We start from the raw sequence: 17,200 nt of genomic DNA, 5'->3' as shown, positions 1-17,200 counted from the left end.
AGACACACTGCTGTCATTGTGCGTTGGTGGTGGAGGGAGTGGATGTTGAAAGTGATGGAGCCAATCAAGCAGCTGCTTCCCCTGGAAGGTGTCGAGCTTCTCGAGTGTTGTTGGAGCTGCGCTCATTCAGGCAAGTGTAGAGTATTCCATCACACTCCTGACTTGGGTCTTCCAGATGGTGGGAGGCTTTGGGGTGTCAGGAGGTGAGTAACTTGCTACAATATTCCCAGCCTCTGACCTGGTCCTGTAGCCACAGTATTTATATGGATAATCCAGTTCAGTTCCTGATCGATGGAACCCCCCCAGGATGTTGATAGCGGAAGATTCAGTGATGGTAATGACAGTGAATGTACAGGACTGATGGTTAGATCAAAGAAAACTCATCACTCCTCTGGTCCTTTTGCTCATTATCATAAATCTGTGTTCTCTGGTTCCCAACCCTCCTGTCAGTGGAAATAGTTTCTCTTTATTTATCAAAACCCATCTTGACTTTGAACACCTTGGTTAAATCTCCACTTAACCTGTGTGCCAATCCACACTCAGCAAGTTTAAATAAGCATCAATAAATGACCAGATACTCTTCTTTAAGTGATGTTGGTTTAGGAGTGAGTATTAGTGGAAGGCAACCGGGAGAACTCCCCTATTTGTAGACCAATGTCATGTGATCTTTTACTTCCACCCGAGAGGGCAGATGGAGCCTCGATTTCAACTTTGCATCCAAAGGGTGACACCTCTGACAGTGCAGCACTCTGGCAGTACCTCACTGGGAGTGTCAGCATGTGCTCCAGTCTCTGGAGTAGGGTTTGGTCCCAGATTACTCTGATTCTGAGATGAGAGTGCTCGCACTGAGTCACAATGTGACGATATAACTGAAAATTCCTCCTGAGAAACATGTCAAGGGTTTTAAACCCTTTGAAAAAAATACATGTAAAAAATGATACTAATACTCAAAGATTGGCTGATTAATGTACGCTCCATCACCCCTACACCCACCCACCTACAACAACTCACTGATCGGCAACATTCTGATTTTAACATTCGCATCGTCCTCAATTCCTTCCCCCTTCATTTGTTTTGGAGAAAGGGTATTCCTACAACTGGGGAGCTGATGGCCTAGTGGTATTATTGCTAGACTATTAATCCAGAAACTCAGCTAGTGTTCTGGGGACCTGGGTTCAAATCTCGCCACAGCAGATGGTGGAATTTGAATTCAATAAACAATATCTGGAATTAAGAATCTACTGATGACCATGAAACCATTGTCGGTTTTCAAAAAAATAAATCTGGATCATGACTATCCTTTAGGGAAGGAAATCTGCCGTCCTTACCTGTTCTGGCCTACATCCAGAACCACAGCAATGTGGTTGACTCTCAACTGCTCTTGGGCAATAAATGTTGGCCAGCCAGCGATGGCCATGTCCCACAAATGAATAAAACAAAACTCTCTGACATCTCTTCATCCAGACGTGGAGAACCAATCTTCAGCTGCCCCATTCCTAACTCAGGGAATTCCCTTTCATTGAGGAAAGAATTGAACCCAGCACCAGCTTCCATGTCAGGGGAGAAAGATCTGCGTGCGCCACTGCACCAGGGGGTGGGGGGGGGGGTGGGGTGGGGGGGGGGGGGGGGGGGGAGCGGGGTGGCGGAGTGGGTAGCTGGGGGGTGGGGAGAACACAGCATCGGCTGGTTTGTCAACCGAGCAGTTTGACAATTTGTTTTGGTCCAACAAATGGGTACTGTCATATATTGTATCTCTTCAAAGCTTTCCTCTGTAAACCAAACTTTTGGTCACCTTCCCTACTCTCTCCAGATGGCCTCTTTGTGCTGTAAAGTGTCTGCCAATTTTGATCTGATTGTTCTTGGGAAGGGCCTTGGGATATTTTACTCCATTAAAAGGCATACATAAATGTGAATTGTTATTCATCAAGCACATGCTGACTTAAATAAGATTAAAAGCGTTGTCTTTGGTTGTTTTGTTTTACCAGGTACAGCGATGTTTGCTTGCTGCAAGCTGTGTGCCTCAGATCAGTGAAGGCAGCTCTTCCGAGGCCTCGCTCAGGGATATTGATGATACATGCCAGAGCAAGATCGCTCTTCGAGTTCACCAGTAAGTTCAAATAATCACAAAGGAGCTTCCTCAGGGCCGGTGCCAACTGCAGCAGGAATATAACACAGCAATACAAAAACGTTAACAGCAGTTACACAACCAGACAACTTACTTTGTCTTCAGATACACTGAGTGCCAAAGTATACTTCCCAATGTGTTATAAATCTAAAGGAACTTCAGAATTGTTTCTTAAACTTGAGACTGAAAATATCTGCGTTTAAAAAGGTTGATACTTTTGTGTTGTCTCAGCTGTGGCTCAGTGGGTAGCTCCCTCTCCTGGGTCTAAATGTTCTGAGTTCAGGTTCCAATTGGAGAGTTCAGCACAAAACCTAGGCTGACACTCCCACTGCAGCACGGTAGAGCTAACGTAGTATAAGAACAAAGGCATTGGAACAGATCAAAAAGTATTGAGTGAAATGCATAGCAGAGTGGGGAAGGAAAAACACACCCCCAATAGGTGCTTACATTCACTTTATACTTGTGCAAGAAATTCTATGTTGAAGAGGCCAGATCTAAAGTTACAGCAACAAAGCTGCATGTAACATTTAAGATAGTTTATCATTAACATTCAGTATTATTTGCAAGTGTCTGTTTGAACTGAAAATATAAAAAAAACTTGCCATAAGAGCGAGGAAGAAGCCAAGGACCGTCAGCAGTCTAAATGCTCACTACAATCAATATCCTTTAATCTCTGCTTGAAAACGTTTCAATTTATGAAGATTAAACCAACTGGAGTGGTTCACCATTTTTTTTAAAAAGAAAATCCATTATTATTGGGCTCAATTTTTAATGTAACATTTCTGCCTTGAACTCGCCTTCTCAGACATAGCATTCAGTTGCTGTTAATTATCTTCACTATTTTCAGAACCTTTACTCAGTCTGCTAAATCTACCAGTTTCTTTGTCAGGAACAGAGGGGCAAAAAAGGAGCACATTCAGCTACTCAAGTCTTATGTTCCAGAAAACTAGTTGGTGAGGAGCCCGTCTTTACGCTTATTCATGGATTTGCACATTACATGCATACACCTCCTAACCTACCAACATAAGCTCTGTTCTGTGGGGCACAAGTAAATCTGCAGTTAATGTTCAGCACCTGCAAACAATTAAAAACAAGTTCTGTACAACTGATATCAAGCTTGTTCCACCATAGTGGTTAGCACTGCTACTTCACAGCACCAGGGCCCTGGGTTCAATTCCAACCTTGGGTCACTGTCTGTGTGGAGTCTGCACGTTCTCCTTGTGTCTGCGTGGGTTTCTTCCGGGTGCTTGGGTTTCCTCCCATAGTCTGAAAGACGTGCAGGCCATGGTAAATTGCCCCTTTGTGTCAGAGGAATAGCAGGGTAAATATGTGGAGTTATGAGGAAAGGGCCTGGGTGGGATTGTTGTCGGTGCAGACTCAATGGGCCGAATGGCCTCATTCTGCACTGTAGGGAATTCCGTGATTCCAAATGTCAGCCTCAGTTAGCATTTCTAATTGTGGGGATATTGCTACCAACCGAGCCATGCAGATACTCAGGAGTCTGCCTCATTCCCACAACTTCAACTCAACTCCATGTTCACAAGGTGGCCACTAACTTTAAGTTAAGTGTAAATGTTTGTTTTAGCATCACCTTAGAAACGACTAGATGATTCTCATTGGCTGGAGAAGTGGGGACTGGAGTCAAGGAATCTTCTAACATTTTTGAAGTGCCCAAAAGGAAATCCATCAGTTCCACCTGAAAGAATTCACAATTATTTACTTTAGCAACACATTAACAACACATTGCATCAGATAAAACAGGACAATGTAGCATGGAAGGAGACTGTTCGGCCCATCGTGTCTGGGCCAGCTCCCTGAAAGAGCGATCCAACTGGTCCCGTGCCCAATAACCGTACAATTATTTCCCCTTCAAGTATTTATCCAGTTCTCTTTAGGAAGTTATTGTTGAATCTATTTCCTTGCTGTAACAACTTGTCACGTTAAAAGAAAATAATTCTCATCTCCACATGCCCCTTCCCCCAATTCTTTCACTAATTGGTGTCCTCTGGTTGCCATTGGAAACAGTGTCATCCTATTAACTATCGTCAGCATTATCTGCTTCAAATATTCCGTGGCAGCAAGTTCCGCTTTCATGTCACTCACTGTCCAGAGATATTTTTCCTCAATTCTTAATTAGCAGATTTTCAGTGGCGTTGCTCAATTATTTTGCATAGATATGAGTGCACTATCACACTTTGATGTCGAGGTTATTAAGGCCACAGGGCCCAACTGCTGTTCAGCAAGTACAGCCTTGGACCAGTGTTCCATTGTTGCAGAGTGAGACAGCAGCACAGATGTAAAAATGCTCATCATTTCAGACTGTGGTTCATGGATAATTGGAATGAATGAAGGGAGGGAAAGCAGAAACACACAGGCAGACTGGGAGAGACAGGTCAGGATTTTACATTAATGAGTACCAGTACTCTCCATTACTGAGTAAATCAGATATCAGTAACTGGAATATGCACACTTGTAGTTAAAAGCAGAAACAGGGAAATTGTGACCTGTGTACCTCTTCATTGTACAGTGCATCAGATAAAACAGAAAAATGTAGCACAGAAGGAGACCGTTCGGCCCATCGTGTCTGGGCCAGCTCCCTGAAAGAGTGATCCAACTGGTCCCATACGCAATAACCGTACAATTATTTCCCCTTCAAATATTTATCCAGCTCTCTCTAGAAAGTTATTGTTGAATCTATTTCACAAATGGACTCAGTATTGAAGGAATTGCAATGGCATGAAGTTGGGGTACTTATCCACTAAACACAATAGAAGCAAATAGGTCTGTGCACTCAGATACAAGTGAACTTTAACATTGTGATAAGTCATAATTATCACCAAATAGCATCTCAAGTCCTGAAAATTAACTTCACATTTGTGAGTTTCAAGCCTTCAGAACTCAATTATCAGAGGAGTTTTTTTTGTTTCAGACACTTTCTTTCCTTTTTCTGTTTGTTCCTTTATGTTGGTTGACGGTTAATATTAAACAGGACAATTGCCCTCACTGGGACGAGAGGTTAAATTGAGGATCCAACCACCCTCATAGGCGCTCATAAGCCAATAAGGAATAGGAACAGGAGGAGACCATTCAGTCTTTTGAGCCAACTCTGCCATTTAATAAGATCGTGGCTGATCTAACCCTCACTAAGTCCACTTTCCTGCTTTCGCTCCTTAATTCCCCAACTGATTAAAAACCTGTCAATCTCAGCCTTGATAATGTTCAAGGACTCAGCCTCCACAGCTTTCTGGAATTGCAAAAATTCACCACACTCTGAGATAAGAAATTCTTCCTCAAATTCATCTTAAAAGGAATGTCCCATTATTCTGCGACTATGCCCTCTTTCCCACACTCTTCCACGAGTGGAAACATCCCCCAACATTTACCCCAACTACCCCCCAAAAAATCTTTTATGTTTGAATCATAACACTTTTCATTCCTCTGAACTCCATGGGATACAAACCCAACTTGTTCAATCTTTCCTCATGTGGCAGTCCCTCCATACCCAGCCAGGATCATCCTAGTGAACCTCCTCTGTACTGTCTCCAATGATAATATACCTTTCCTTAAATGAGGGGACAAAAACTGTCTACGTATTCTAAATGTGGTCTCACTAGTTCCTTGTACGGTTGCAGCTCCTTCTGTTTTGGAACAACATTAGCAATTTTTCAACCCTTTGGTGCAGGGGTGCGGATGCACGATGTCCCGTGAAATGATATTTGATTTGATTTATTAGCATGCAATGAAAAGTATTGTTTCTCGTGCGCTATACAGACAAAGCGTTCATAGGGAAGGAGAGAGTGCAGAACATTGTGTTACAGTCATAGCTAGGGTGTAGAGAAAGATCAACTTAACGCAAGGTATTGAAGAAAAGGGAGTTTTCCTTAGTGTGGTGGCCAATTTTTATCCCTAAACCAACAAAGAAACATCCATAATTTACATAGAATTCAAAACAGAGAAACAAGCCATTTGGCCAGTGTTTATGCTCCACACAAGCCTCCTCCCAACTTGCTGCAAGTCAATAAACATATCCTCTAGTTTATTTTTTTTCTTCTAACACTTATCCATCTATCCCTTCGAACTCACCTTGGATAATATTGCTGCAGGATCACATTCAGGTTGTAACTTGGCACAAATCTTGTACACATCTATCAGGTCCACAGAGTTACTCTGGCTCAGAAAGGCTTGATATGTTTTTTGGATTTTGTTATATTCCTCTGGCACCTCTTCAAATTCGCTCAGCAACTCCAGCTTCTCTTGCACTAAGTGTTTCCATGACAGGAGCAGTTCACTTAAGGCTATGTTGAATTCTCCATAGGACTGAGGATTAAATTCAAAACAGCATTCAACCCAAAATCCCATCCAGCCATTAGAAACAGAAAGAAAATGATTCAAAAAAAAGTTATAAATTGTAAAAGCATTTCAGAAACAGTTACGGTTCAATTCCCATCAAGGCACGAGTCAAGTTTAATATCAAATTAGGAATTGCATGTGGCTCCAATTAACATATTCTTAACTGTGAACTCTGACTCAACGGGTAGCACCCTTGTCTGTGAATCAAAGGGTTGTGTGTTCAGGTTCCCCTGAAGAGACTTGGTCACATAATCCAGGCTGATGCTCTACTTGGCACTGGGGGAGTTTTACACAGCTAAAGATGTCATTCTTTGGATGAGATGCTAATTTGAGGCTAGGCCTACCCTCTCAACCCCTCAGAGCTATTTGAAAAAGATATGGCATTCTCCCAAGCATCCTGGCTAAAATTTGTCTCTGAACATACTTTGTTAAAAACAAATCTCAACATTTTCACATTGCATCTGTGTGATCCTGCTGCCGTCAAATTGGCTGTATCTTGTCCTACAATACAACAGTGGTGACACTTCTAAAGGTATTTAATTGGCTGTAAAGGTGTCTGGCACACCACTGGGTTGTGAAGGGCTCTATGTAAACAAACATCCTTCCTTTAAATGCGACCTAGACATGGATAAAAGGAGGGAGCCAATGGGAGCAACAAATTGAATTCTGTAGCTACATCTCCAGAACACAACCTCCTCTGGGCAAATAACACCGTTGAAAATACTGGCCAGTTTCGCCCAATAATACACATGAACCACAAGGCTGACCCCTGGTCTCAGGTGTTTGAGTTATGAAGAAAAATAAGGGAAGTTACACTTTTCAACTTTGCAAAGAATGGAGAGGCATTCAGAGGCGTTCTACAGTGTAAAGTTCTGGAACAGTACAGTACTGTACGTGGCCATTTGGCCCATCAGACCTGCGCCAGCTTTTCAAGAGAGATAATCAGTTAGTCCCACTTCCCAGCTCTTCCCTAATAACCATGCAAAATTTTCCCATTCCAATAGATATCCAATTGAAAGATTGCATAACTGAAGTCCCTCAGCCCTGATACAATTCTGGTAAATCTCCCTTGTGGCTGTCCCAAGGCTTCGACATCCTTTCTTCTGAATTCTGCTATGATTAAGAACGCACCAGGTTCAAAGGCAACTTTCAAAACAGAATTCACTTTATGCAAAGGAAACAGTTACAGATTATGGGTTTACTATCCACCTGGCCCCAAAATTCTTTACCCCTTAATCACCCACTTTTCAAATATTAGTCCAATTCTCTTAACTTTTCCTGTACCATCTGCCTTTCTCAGCAATCCACACATATTGTCAAATCCATGCCAATCTTAAACAGTTACTATGGGGTACAGAAGAGATGATTTGATTGAGAATTTTAGGACTTTGAGAGGAGCTGACAGGATAGATAGACATTTTTTTCCACAAGGTGGAGAGTCTAGGATAGAACCATAGAACATTACAGCGCAGTACAGGCCCTTCAGCCCTCGATGTTGCACCGACCAGTGGAACCAATCTAATGACCCTCTAACCTAAACTATTCCAATGTTATCCATATGCCTATCCACTGACCATTTGAACGCCCTTAAAGTTGGCGAGTCCACAACTGCTGCAGGCAGGGCATTCCACGCCCTTACTACCCTCTGAGTAAAGAACCTACCTCTGACATCCGTCCTATAATTATTCCCCCTCAATTTAAAGCTATGTCCCCTTGTGTTAGCCATCACCATCTGAGGAAAAAGGCTCTCACTGTCCACCCTATCTAACCCTCTGATCATCTTATAAAGTCCCTCCAGTGAAGAAGGAGGCCATTCAGCCCATCAAGTTTGCACTAACTCTCCAAAAGATCACCTTACCAGGACCATCTCGCCCTACTTCCATAAATCTGTGCATTTACCATGGCCGATCCACCTAACCTGCACACCTTCAGCATTAAGGGACAATTTAGGGTGAGGTGGCATAACCAGAAAATCAAAATTATGTAATTCAGAAGAGAAGTTGGTGTACACAACTTCATGCAGAAGGTGGGAGGAAGTGTGATCCCAAACCAGAGGTGGAAGCATGAAATTGGATAATAATCCTTGTCTTGGTCCTTATTGATAAAATGCAGCATTACACATGTCCTTTCCCCTTACCTACTAACACCTCGCCCCTTGTTTCTACTCTTGAATAAACCAATAAAACAAAAATAAATAAATTAACCAATCAAATTGACAGTTGCATATATGGTCAGTACCATACCAACAATACTAATTAACTAATTAACAGCCCTTTAAAGGACAAGTGTCTCTTGATAACTCTTTTGGGCAAAATAAATAAGTAAATAAACCTTTAAAAGGGGCATATCCCTTTTTTACACTTAATTGTAAACTAAATTGTAATTGTAAACCAAAAATCAAAATAAGAAAGAAAAAAGATAGGCGATGTTAACCCCTGTAACTAAAACAAAACTGCAGAGGAAATTTAACTAACCCAAAACGTCATTCCTGAGGGGTGATAATGTACCCCAGCCCCTGTGGAGCTTGTTGGTCATGCCCCCTCTCTCCAGCCAGCTGCCCGTGAATGTAGCTGTGGTAGGGGGACAGATAGTTGGAAGGGATTTCCCCGACCACTCACTGCCTGGGCAACTTGGCCAAGTCAAGGAGGAGGCTTACGAGGAGATAGATCCTTTTTTATACGCACTCGAGATACTCTCCACCTATTTATCCTTAACATTGAGTTTTTCCCATAAAGAACAATAGATGCCAACTCAATTAATACTTTCAAATTTGAGAGCAACACACTTCTGCTGAACATGTTTCATAGAATCCCCACAGTGCAGAAGGAGACCATTTGGCCCATCAAGCCTGCACCAACCACAATCCCAGCCCCTATTCCCGTAACCCTTCATATTTACACTGCTAATCCTCCTGACACTAGGGTTAATTAAGCATGGCCAATTCACCTAACCAGCACACCTTTGGAATGTGGGAGGAAGTCAGAGCACCCAGAGGAAACCCCATACAGACATGGAGAGAATGTGCAAACTCCACACAGACAGTGATTTGAGGCCAGAATTGAACCCGGGTCCCTGGCATTGTGAGGCAGCAGTGCTAACCACTGTGCCACTCTGTGTTTATAAAAGAATATGGAGCCAAGCTGGCTGGATGGAGTTAGGAAGCAGATGACCACAGTGAGTGGCAGGAGAGGATCAAGGGGCTGAATGGCCTCCCTCTGTTCCTGTGTTGTCTGAATTTGATTCCACTGATGATACCAACTTACCTCTTTGTTTATCTCAGCCATAGAAAGCTGCAAAACAATAAGCATGTTGTCTGCGCCACAAATAGTGGTCCTTTCATGCTCAGGGGATTGGCACCATCCTTTCCGGAATCTCCTTATCAACGTTAGTACCCTCTGCTGAAGAGAATCCATGTCCCTGAGTGAGAATGAATGGACACCACAATAAGTGAAATAAATTCAAGCAGTGAAGACATTGAGGTGAAGAATGAATGTTGTAGCAGCTTTATCTCAGAGATCCCATGATGGGATGCACCAATCATTCTTCATTCAGAATCTTTTGGCTCTTTTTGGAATTCGATTCTTTTCCGGAATGGATTTGTTGATCCGTCAGCAAATTAAAAAGAGGCCGAGCCTATCTTTAACCAATAGGAAGCTTGCACAAGACCCCCATCATCCGCCAAGGAAACAACAACTTGCATTTATATAGCATCCTTAATGCAATAATCATACTTAGAGACAGTCACCTAGTCAGGATGAATACACTTCTCCCATTAGTCAGAAAGGCAGATTTCAGATGGTGGCATTGTGGTAATGGGTCACAGGCCCAGTGGCCTTGGCTAAGGCTCTGGGAGCAAGCATTCAAATCCCACCACGGCAGCTGGTGGAATTTAAATCCAGTTAACCAATGGGCTTTTGCGACAATTGAAAGCTTGTCTCAATAATAATGACAATGAAACGATCATCTATTGTCGTAACAACTCATCTGGTTCACTAATGTCCTTTAGGGAAGGAAATCTACCCCTACCTTGTCTGGCCTACTGGTGACACCAGACCCACAGCAATCTGGTTGACTCCGAATTGCCCTCTGAAATAATCGATCAAGTCACTCAGTTCCAGGGGCAATTAGAGATGGGCAACTGGTCTTGCCAACAATGCCCACATCCCATGAAAGAATAAAGAACAAAAGATTAGCAAATCTTTTTGGGTGGCACAGTAGCACAGTGGTTAGCACCGCTGCTTCACAGCTCCAGGGACTTGGGTTCGATTCCCGGCTTGGGTCACTGTCTGTGTGGAGTTTGCACATTCTCCTCGTGTCTGCGTGGGTTTCCTCCCACAGTCCAAAGATGTGTGGGTTAGGTTGATTGGCCATGCTAAATTGACCGTAAATGTGTAGGTTAAAGGAATGGTGGGTAAAATATGTGTGGATATTGGGGTAGGCCCTGGGTGGGATTGTGGTTGGTACAGACTTGATGGGCCAAATGGCCTCTTTCTGTACTGTAAGGTTTCTAGGAAAAACTGAGAATTTGATGTTACATATAGGCCATGTGAACCCCCAATTCTCCAGATCATAGAATCCCTACAGTGCGGGAGACCGCCATTTGGCCCATCGAGTCTGCACCAACCACGATCACGCCCAGGCAATAACCCTATGCATTTATCCTAGCTAGTCCCCCTGAAACAAGGGGCAATTTAGCATGGCCAATCCACCTCACCTGCACACCTTTGGACTGCTGGAGGAAACCAAAGCATCCAAAGGAAACCCACGCAGATACGGGGAAAATGTGGAAACTCCACACAGACAGTGACCCAAGCCAGGGATCCAACCCGGGTCCCTGTCACTGTGAGGCAGCAGTGCTAACCACTGTACCACCCTCTCTGAGGGCACGCTAAAAGTGCAACAGGAATATTACTGGCAGATCTCCCATGATGCTAAGTTAGAGAATCCACTGACCTTTAAAAAGAAATCAACAAAATGTGACTGGGGACGAATTAGAGGAAACAAGTGTGACACTTGCAGTAAGTTATTTTGAATAAAAAAGGAAACATTTGATACAATATAGAACTGAGGGAGACCATTTGGCCCATCATGCATGTGCCAGCTCTTTGGAAGAGACAATCCAACTAATCTGCAGATGTTTCCTTTCAGAATACATATCCCCAAATGCTCTTTGAACATTGCATTGAATCAGCAGTCATTATGCATTGAGTTAGAAATCCAGAGGACTTCATTCATGTTCCAGAGAATTCCACTACAGCAGCCGGGGAAGAATTTAAATCCAATTAATTAAATAAATCTGTAACAAAAAGCTGGTCTCAATAACAGTAATCATGAAATTATCAGATTATCATGAAAATAGTCATCTAGTCCACTTTATTCCTTAAGGGAATGCCTTCCTGATCCAGCTTACAGGTGTTCTCAGACTCACTATGTGGTAGACTTTAATTGCCCTCTCAAATTGGCCTCATGGGTTAAGAGCAGTTAGAGATAGGCATTAAATATTGGTTATGCCAACAATGCCCACATCCTATATATGAAATGTCTTCTATCCCTCCTCTAAGGTCTTTACATTCAAAACTTGGGGTCAAATATAAGACAATCTCTAATAAATGCAAGAAGGAATTCAAGAGAAACTTCTTCACTAAGATAATAGTGATCATGTGAAATTCAGGACCAGTTGAAGCAAATAGCAGACATTTAAAGGGAACCTGGATGAATGCGAGGAAAGATAGATTCAAAGGGTTAAAAGAGTGCTAGAAGGAGAGTTGTGTGGAGCGTAAACAGAGAAGTGGGACAGGTCGACTGAAAGGGCTATTTCTGTGCTGGGAATTCTGTGTGAAGTGCAGTGTCGAGAATTAAACAGTACCCAGCTAAGACCTGGTTTTGAAATAATGTTGTTTTGGGTTTCCCTCTATCACAGTTCAGGATAAGTTGGCTATTGGTACAGATGTGACTTGACACATTAATGCAGATTACATTGTGCATCAGATACAAGTCGGAAGAAACATGACTAGGACACATGCATGCACGCACGTACACACAGACAATCTTACTACAAAACAGTGCAAACAGCCTCTGCTTGTCAATAATCACTGCTACCTGGTGTGTTCAATGAGTAGCGAGCCAATTCTGGGGTTTTTTGTTCGGACATAGCCAGGTCCCCCATCCATTCAGTCAATGCCAAATTCCTTCTTTAAGTACACAAATCACATTTACTGAACTCAATGAAAGAACTAAACCATGTCTGGCACCAGGAATCTATTTTCCTTCCAGAATCAAGACTTAACTTCCACCTAGCTCAGAGTCGGTCCAGCATTATGCAATGACACATTTCTAACCCTGAATCAGAACAAATAATGCATTGGGTTGCCCACTGGTGCCACTGTTTGTTTTGTGTAAAGTACAAGATTTTATGCAAAATAGTCCTAAACTCTCACTTGTTTTCCCATTATATTAGATTGTCATTCTAGACTAACCCAAGCCCTAACTTGTCCAGTCATGGCAGGGCTAGTTCAGGTACCTGTTTTACACCTTGTCCAATTTTAACTCTCCATTGACTTGGGACTGTAAGATCTGGCAGGTTGCAAAATGAGCATCTGATTAGAATCTGCTTTGAAAGTTAAGTTCAAAATCAGGCCATTCATTTCTCGAGTCTTGCTGAAAAGGGAGACATATTTTGTCAAAGCTTTTCATCTTGTACTCATCAGGACAATTCGCAAGAATACCAATGTCAAGAGAAATATCAAATTTATACTGTATGAGAAGAGACTGCTGATTGGTTGATAAGTGGACTCTCGTCAGTAGAGGCCTTGTCATAGTAAATGCACCAGTTGATGGTATCTGACAGTTAACTGCCAAACATTCACATCTGCCATGCCAATTTGTGACTGGGCTGTCACTCGTACAAATTTCTTGCCCAGAAGAAATATGCATGGTTTAGCAGTGCTTGACAGTGAGCGGTTACGTTCATTCATTCCCTGCAAATCTCAGGAGCCTGCTGCATAAACCCATAATTCTCACCAGTACACTGAAAGATTAAGAAAAATTACAAGATTGCTCCAAACGCTGGGAAAACCCCTGCAAGTGGGGTGGAGCAGAAATGTGGGATGGTAAGAAAGATTGCAATTTTATATTCGTACGTGATGTGTAAAGGCCAGCATTAGTTTCCCATCCTTAGTTCACCTGAACACTGGAATCCATACAGTTATCATAATGGCATTAGGAAATGAATTGCCAGTGACAATAAAGCAATGGCAGAAATGCCCAAGATGGAATGGTACACAAGTTAGAAATGTGAGAAAAATAAGGAAAGAATGGAAGCACAGTTACTCAACTTCCCAAAACACCATGAAGCCTCTAAGGATAGTGTGGGACTGGAGTCATGTCTGGGCCAGTCCTGGTAATGACAGCAAGTTCCATTCCCCAACAGACAGGAGTGAATCATTTGGGTTTTCGTGGTCATTTGTTCGGTGTCAGCCCATAAATTGCCAGATTTATCGAATTCAATTTTCCTATTTATCATGTTGGGAAGTTGAAATTCAGATATTGCTAGTTCAGATTACTATATCCAGTCAGGCACTGTATATTTCTGACAACCAAATGTTTCAAACTAGAAATTAGTCATTGCTGACAGTTCCAAACATAACAATTAGACATTAAACTGTTTGTGCTTCTTGACTTAGGGACACAGGACTTCGGAGCAGGAGTAGGCCATTGAGCCCTTCAAGCCTGCTCTGTCTTTCAGTAAGACGATGGCAGACCTGGCTGTGGTCTCCACTCCACTTGCCTGTCTGCACCCCCCCCAACCTTCCCCAACCCCCAACTATCCCCGATTCCCTTGTCTATTGAAAATCTGTCCAACTCTGCCTTGAATTAATTCAATGATCTAGCCTCCACTGCCCTCTGGGGAAGAGAATTCCACAAACTAATGACCCTTTGAGAGAAAATAATTCTACTCATCTGAGACTTAACTGTAGATCTCATTTTTTAAACTGTATCCCATGGTTTATGCCTTACCCACAAGTGGAAAATCCTCCTGGCACCCACCGTGTCAAATCCCCTCAGAATCTTGTATGTTTCAATAGGATCAGAATATATTAATAATCATATTTATTAACAGTAAAATAAGATGTAACATTCCCCATTCCATTATGATTTTAATTTGTTAGCTATTTAATGAACTGCCTGAGAGGGTGATTGAAATAGATCCAATGATAACTTTCGAAGGGGAATTGGATTATTTATCACCACTGATGCACAGTAGCAGCAGTACTTATTATCTCCAAGATGTATTGCAGTAATTGACCAAGGTTCCTTTGACAGCACCTTCCAAACCTACAAACTCTTCCATCTAGATGGACAAGGACAGCCGATGCATCGGAGAAAAATAAAACACCTGCAAGTTCCCCTCAAAACCACACACCATCCTGACTCAGAAATATATCGCAATTCTTTTGCTGTATCAAAATCCTGGAATTCTCATCTTCTGGGAGTACCTATCCTACATGGACTGCAGCAATTCAAGTTAGTTCAACACCACTTTCTCAACAGGCAATAAATGTTGGCCAGTATTGGGACCTTTGCTTTTCCTGATCTAGATCTTGGTGTGCAAGGGACAATTTTCTGTGAAAAGAACAATATAGAACTTCAAAAGGACATAGACAAATGTGGAGAAGTGATGCATTTTGGCAGGAAAAACATGGAGGCACCATACAAAATAAAGAGTATAATAATTAAGGGTGTGCAAGAGCAGAGAGAGCTGGTGTATATGCACATAGATCACTGAAGGTGGCAGGTCAGATGGAGAGAGCAGTTAATAAAGAATACAGTATCCAGGCTTTTATTAATAAAGGGCAGAGTACAACAGCAAGGAAGTTATGGTGAATTAATACAAGATATTAGTTAGATCCTAAGTAGAGTATTGTGTATAGTTCAGAGTACCACAATACTGGAAGCATGTGAAAGCTTTGGTGAGAGTGCAGAAGAGGTTTACAAGAATGGTTCTAAAGGTGAGCATCTTAAGTTATGAGGTTAGATTGGAGAGGTTGGAACTGCTCTCCTTGTAGACAAGGAGACTAAGAGGAGATTTGATAGGGGTGTTCGACATCACAAGAGGGCTGGACAGAGAAGATAGTTTTTAAGTTTATTTATTTGTGTCACAAGTAGACTTACATTAACAGTACTGCGAAAATCCCCTAGTCACCACACTCCGGCACCTGTTTGGGTACACTGAAGGAGAATTCAGCACGGCCAATGTACCTAACCAACACATCTTTCTGACTGAGAGAGGAAACTGGGACACCCAGAGGAAACCTTTGCAGACATGGGAAGAGTGTGCAAACTCCACACAGACAGTGACCCAAGCCAGGAAATGAACCCAGGTTCCTGGCTCTGTGAGGCAACAGTGCCAACCACTGTATTACCATTTGGCCCGTGTGTAGAGAATAATTGTTCTCCCTCGTAAAGTAATCAAGAATGAGAGGGAACAGATTTGAAATAATTTGCAAAATTAGTAAATGTGATGTGAAAAAAAAACCTTTTCACACAGCAAGTGGTTTCTTCCAGAAAGCGCTGCCAGGAAGTGCGGTGGTGGCAAGTTCAATCGAGGCATTCAAGAGGGCATTAGATGATTATTATAGAAACAAAAGTGCAGCAGTATGGAGAAAAGGCACTCAGTCACAGTGCTAATTAGGGGAGCCTGTGTAGGCATGATGGGCCAAATGGTCTCCATCTACACCTTAACAATTATATTAGTTTGCCAGCAATGTTCACATCCTAAAAGAATGGGGTGTGGGGTGGTAGTAGAGAGAGAGGGAGCCTGAAAAGATAACATTTTCAGGACTTGGGAACAGAGCAGGGAGTGTGGAACTAATTAATAAATCTTTCAGAGAGCTGGCATCAATACAATGGGCCAAATGGCCGCCTTCTGCGATGTACGATTCTGCAGCAGCGTTTGATTGCAGAGCTGTAATGTTCAAAAACGGTACGGATACTCTCACTGACCCCTGATAATTGCTTACACGGTTGTCTGGGAAGACTTGTAATTATCAACAGATTGCCAGGGAATCTCTGTCCTAAACAATAGGCTGGATGAGAACAGATGCAGAACAGTAAATTAAACCTGAAGGGCTCCTCTGGATTGGCCAACGGTTCCGGGAGCAGAATTTCAAATTCTGAACGACGGTGAACAGGACAGTGTAGAGAATCGCAGCCACACGAAACTCACTTCATTACAACTTCTTCAAATTACTGGGAAAAAAAAGCTACAAAGCATACCCCAGCTTTCCTCCCCTGTTAATAAACCCCCCAGGGTCGGCAATTTAAAAAATAATAATCGTGGGCATTCAGAAGACAGGCTGAAAACACATAGCGGGATGGATAATCTCAAATATCCGGGAGGAAAGCACGAGCGTTTGGTTGTTTCAATAAAAGAGGCATCAAACCAAAGCTCATTTGATTCAAATTGCTTGCAACTTAGACTTGCGGTGGAAACAGGGGAGAGGTCAGTGAGGAAACAAATTCACCAACTGTCAGTGGTGTACAAATTGCTTCCAAATTCCATTATCACCACTTACAATCCCAAATATCCCCCTATTTAAAGTTAATAGCGAGCATGCCCACTACTTTAATTTTACCCCCCGTCCTGAGGCTTTCCTGGGGCACAGAAAGATCCCATCCATACCTGGCTGACTCCAGCTGTCTCTGGATGGTTTAAAAGTCCCGGGG

At 42.6% G+C, this 17,200-nt stretch overlaps 1 protein-coding gene across 1 annotated transcript in view; it reads right to left on the bottom strand.

Moving 5' to 3' along the window:
- parpbp (PARP1 binding protein) overlaps positions 1-17,200 on the bottom strand; it is a 43,352-nt gene that overhangs the window by 25,964 nt on the left and 188 nt on the right. The window contains 6 exon segments of the mRNA XM_080191422.1: positions 1,983-2,153; positions 3,717-3,821; positions 6,209-6,442; positions 9,739-9,892; positions 11,190-11,197; positions 17,166-17,199. Coding sequence (XP_080047548.1) covers positions 1,983-2,153; positions 3,717-3,821; positions 6,209-6,442; positions 9,739-9,892; positions 11,190-11,197; positions 17,166-17,199 — 706 coding nt within the window.

Source organism: Carcharhinus amblyrhynchos, chromosome 6 (genome assembly GCF_965287045.1).
Source record: "Carcharhinus amblyrhynchos chromosome 6, sCarAmb.v2.hapA, whole genome shotgun sequence".
NCBI classification, from domain to species: domain Eukaryota; kingdom Metazoa; phylum Chordata; class Chondrichthyes; order Carcharhiniformes; family Carcharhinidae; genus Carcharhinus; species Carcharhinus amblyrhynchos.
The sequence above is the reverse complement of the archived record's forward strand: the minus strand, read 5'-3'. Positions and strand labels throughout refer to the sequence as shown.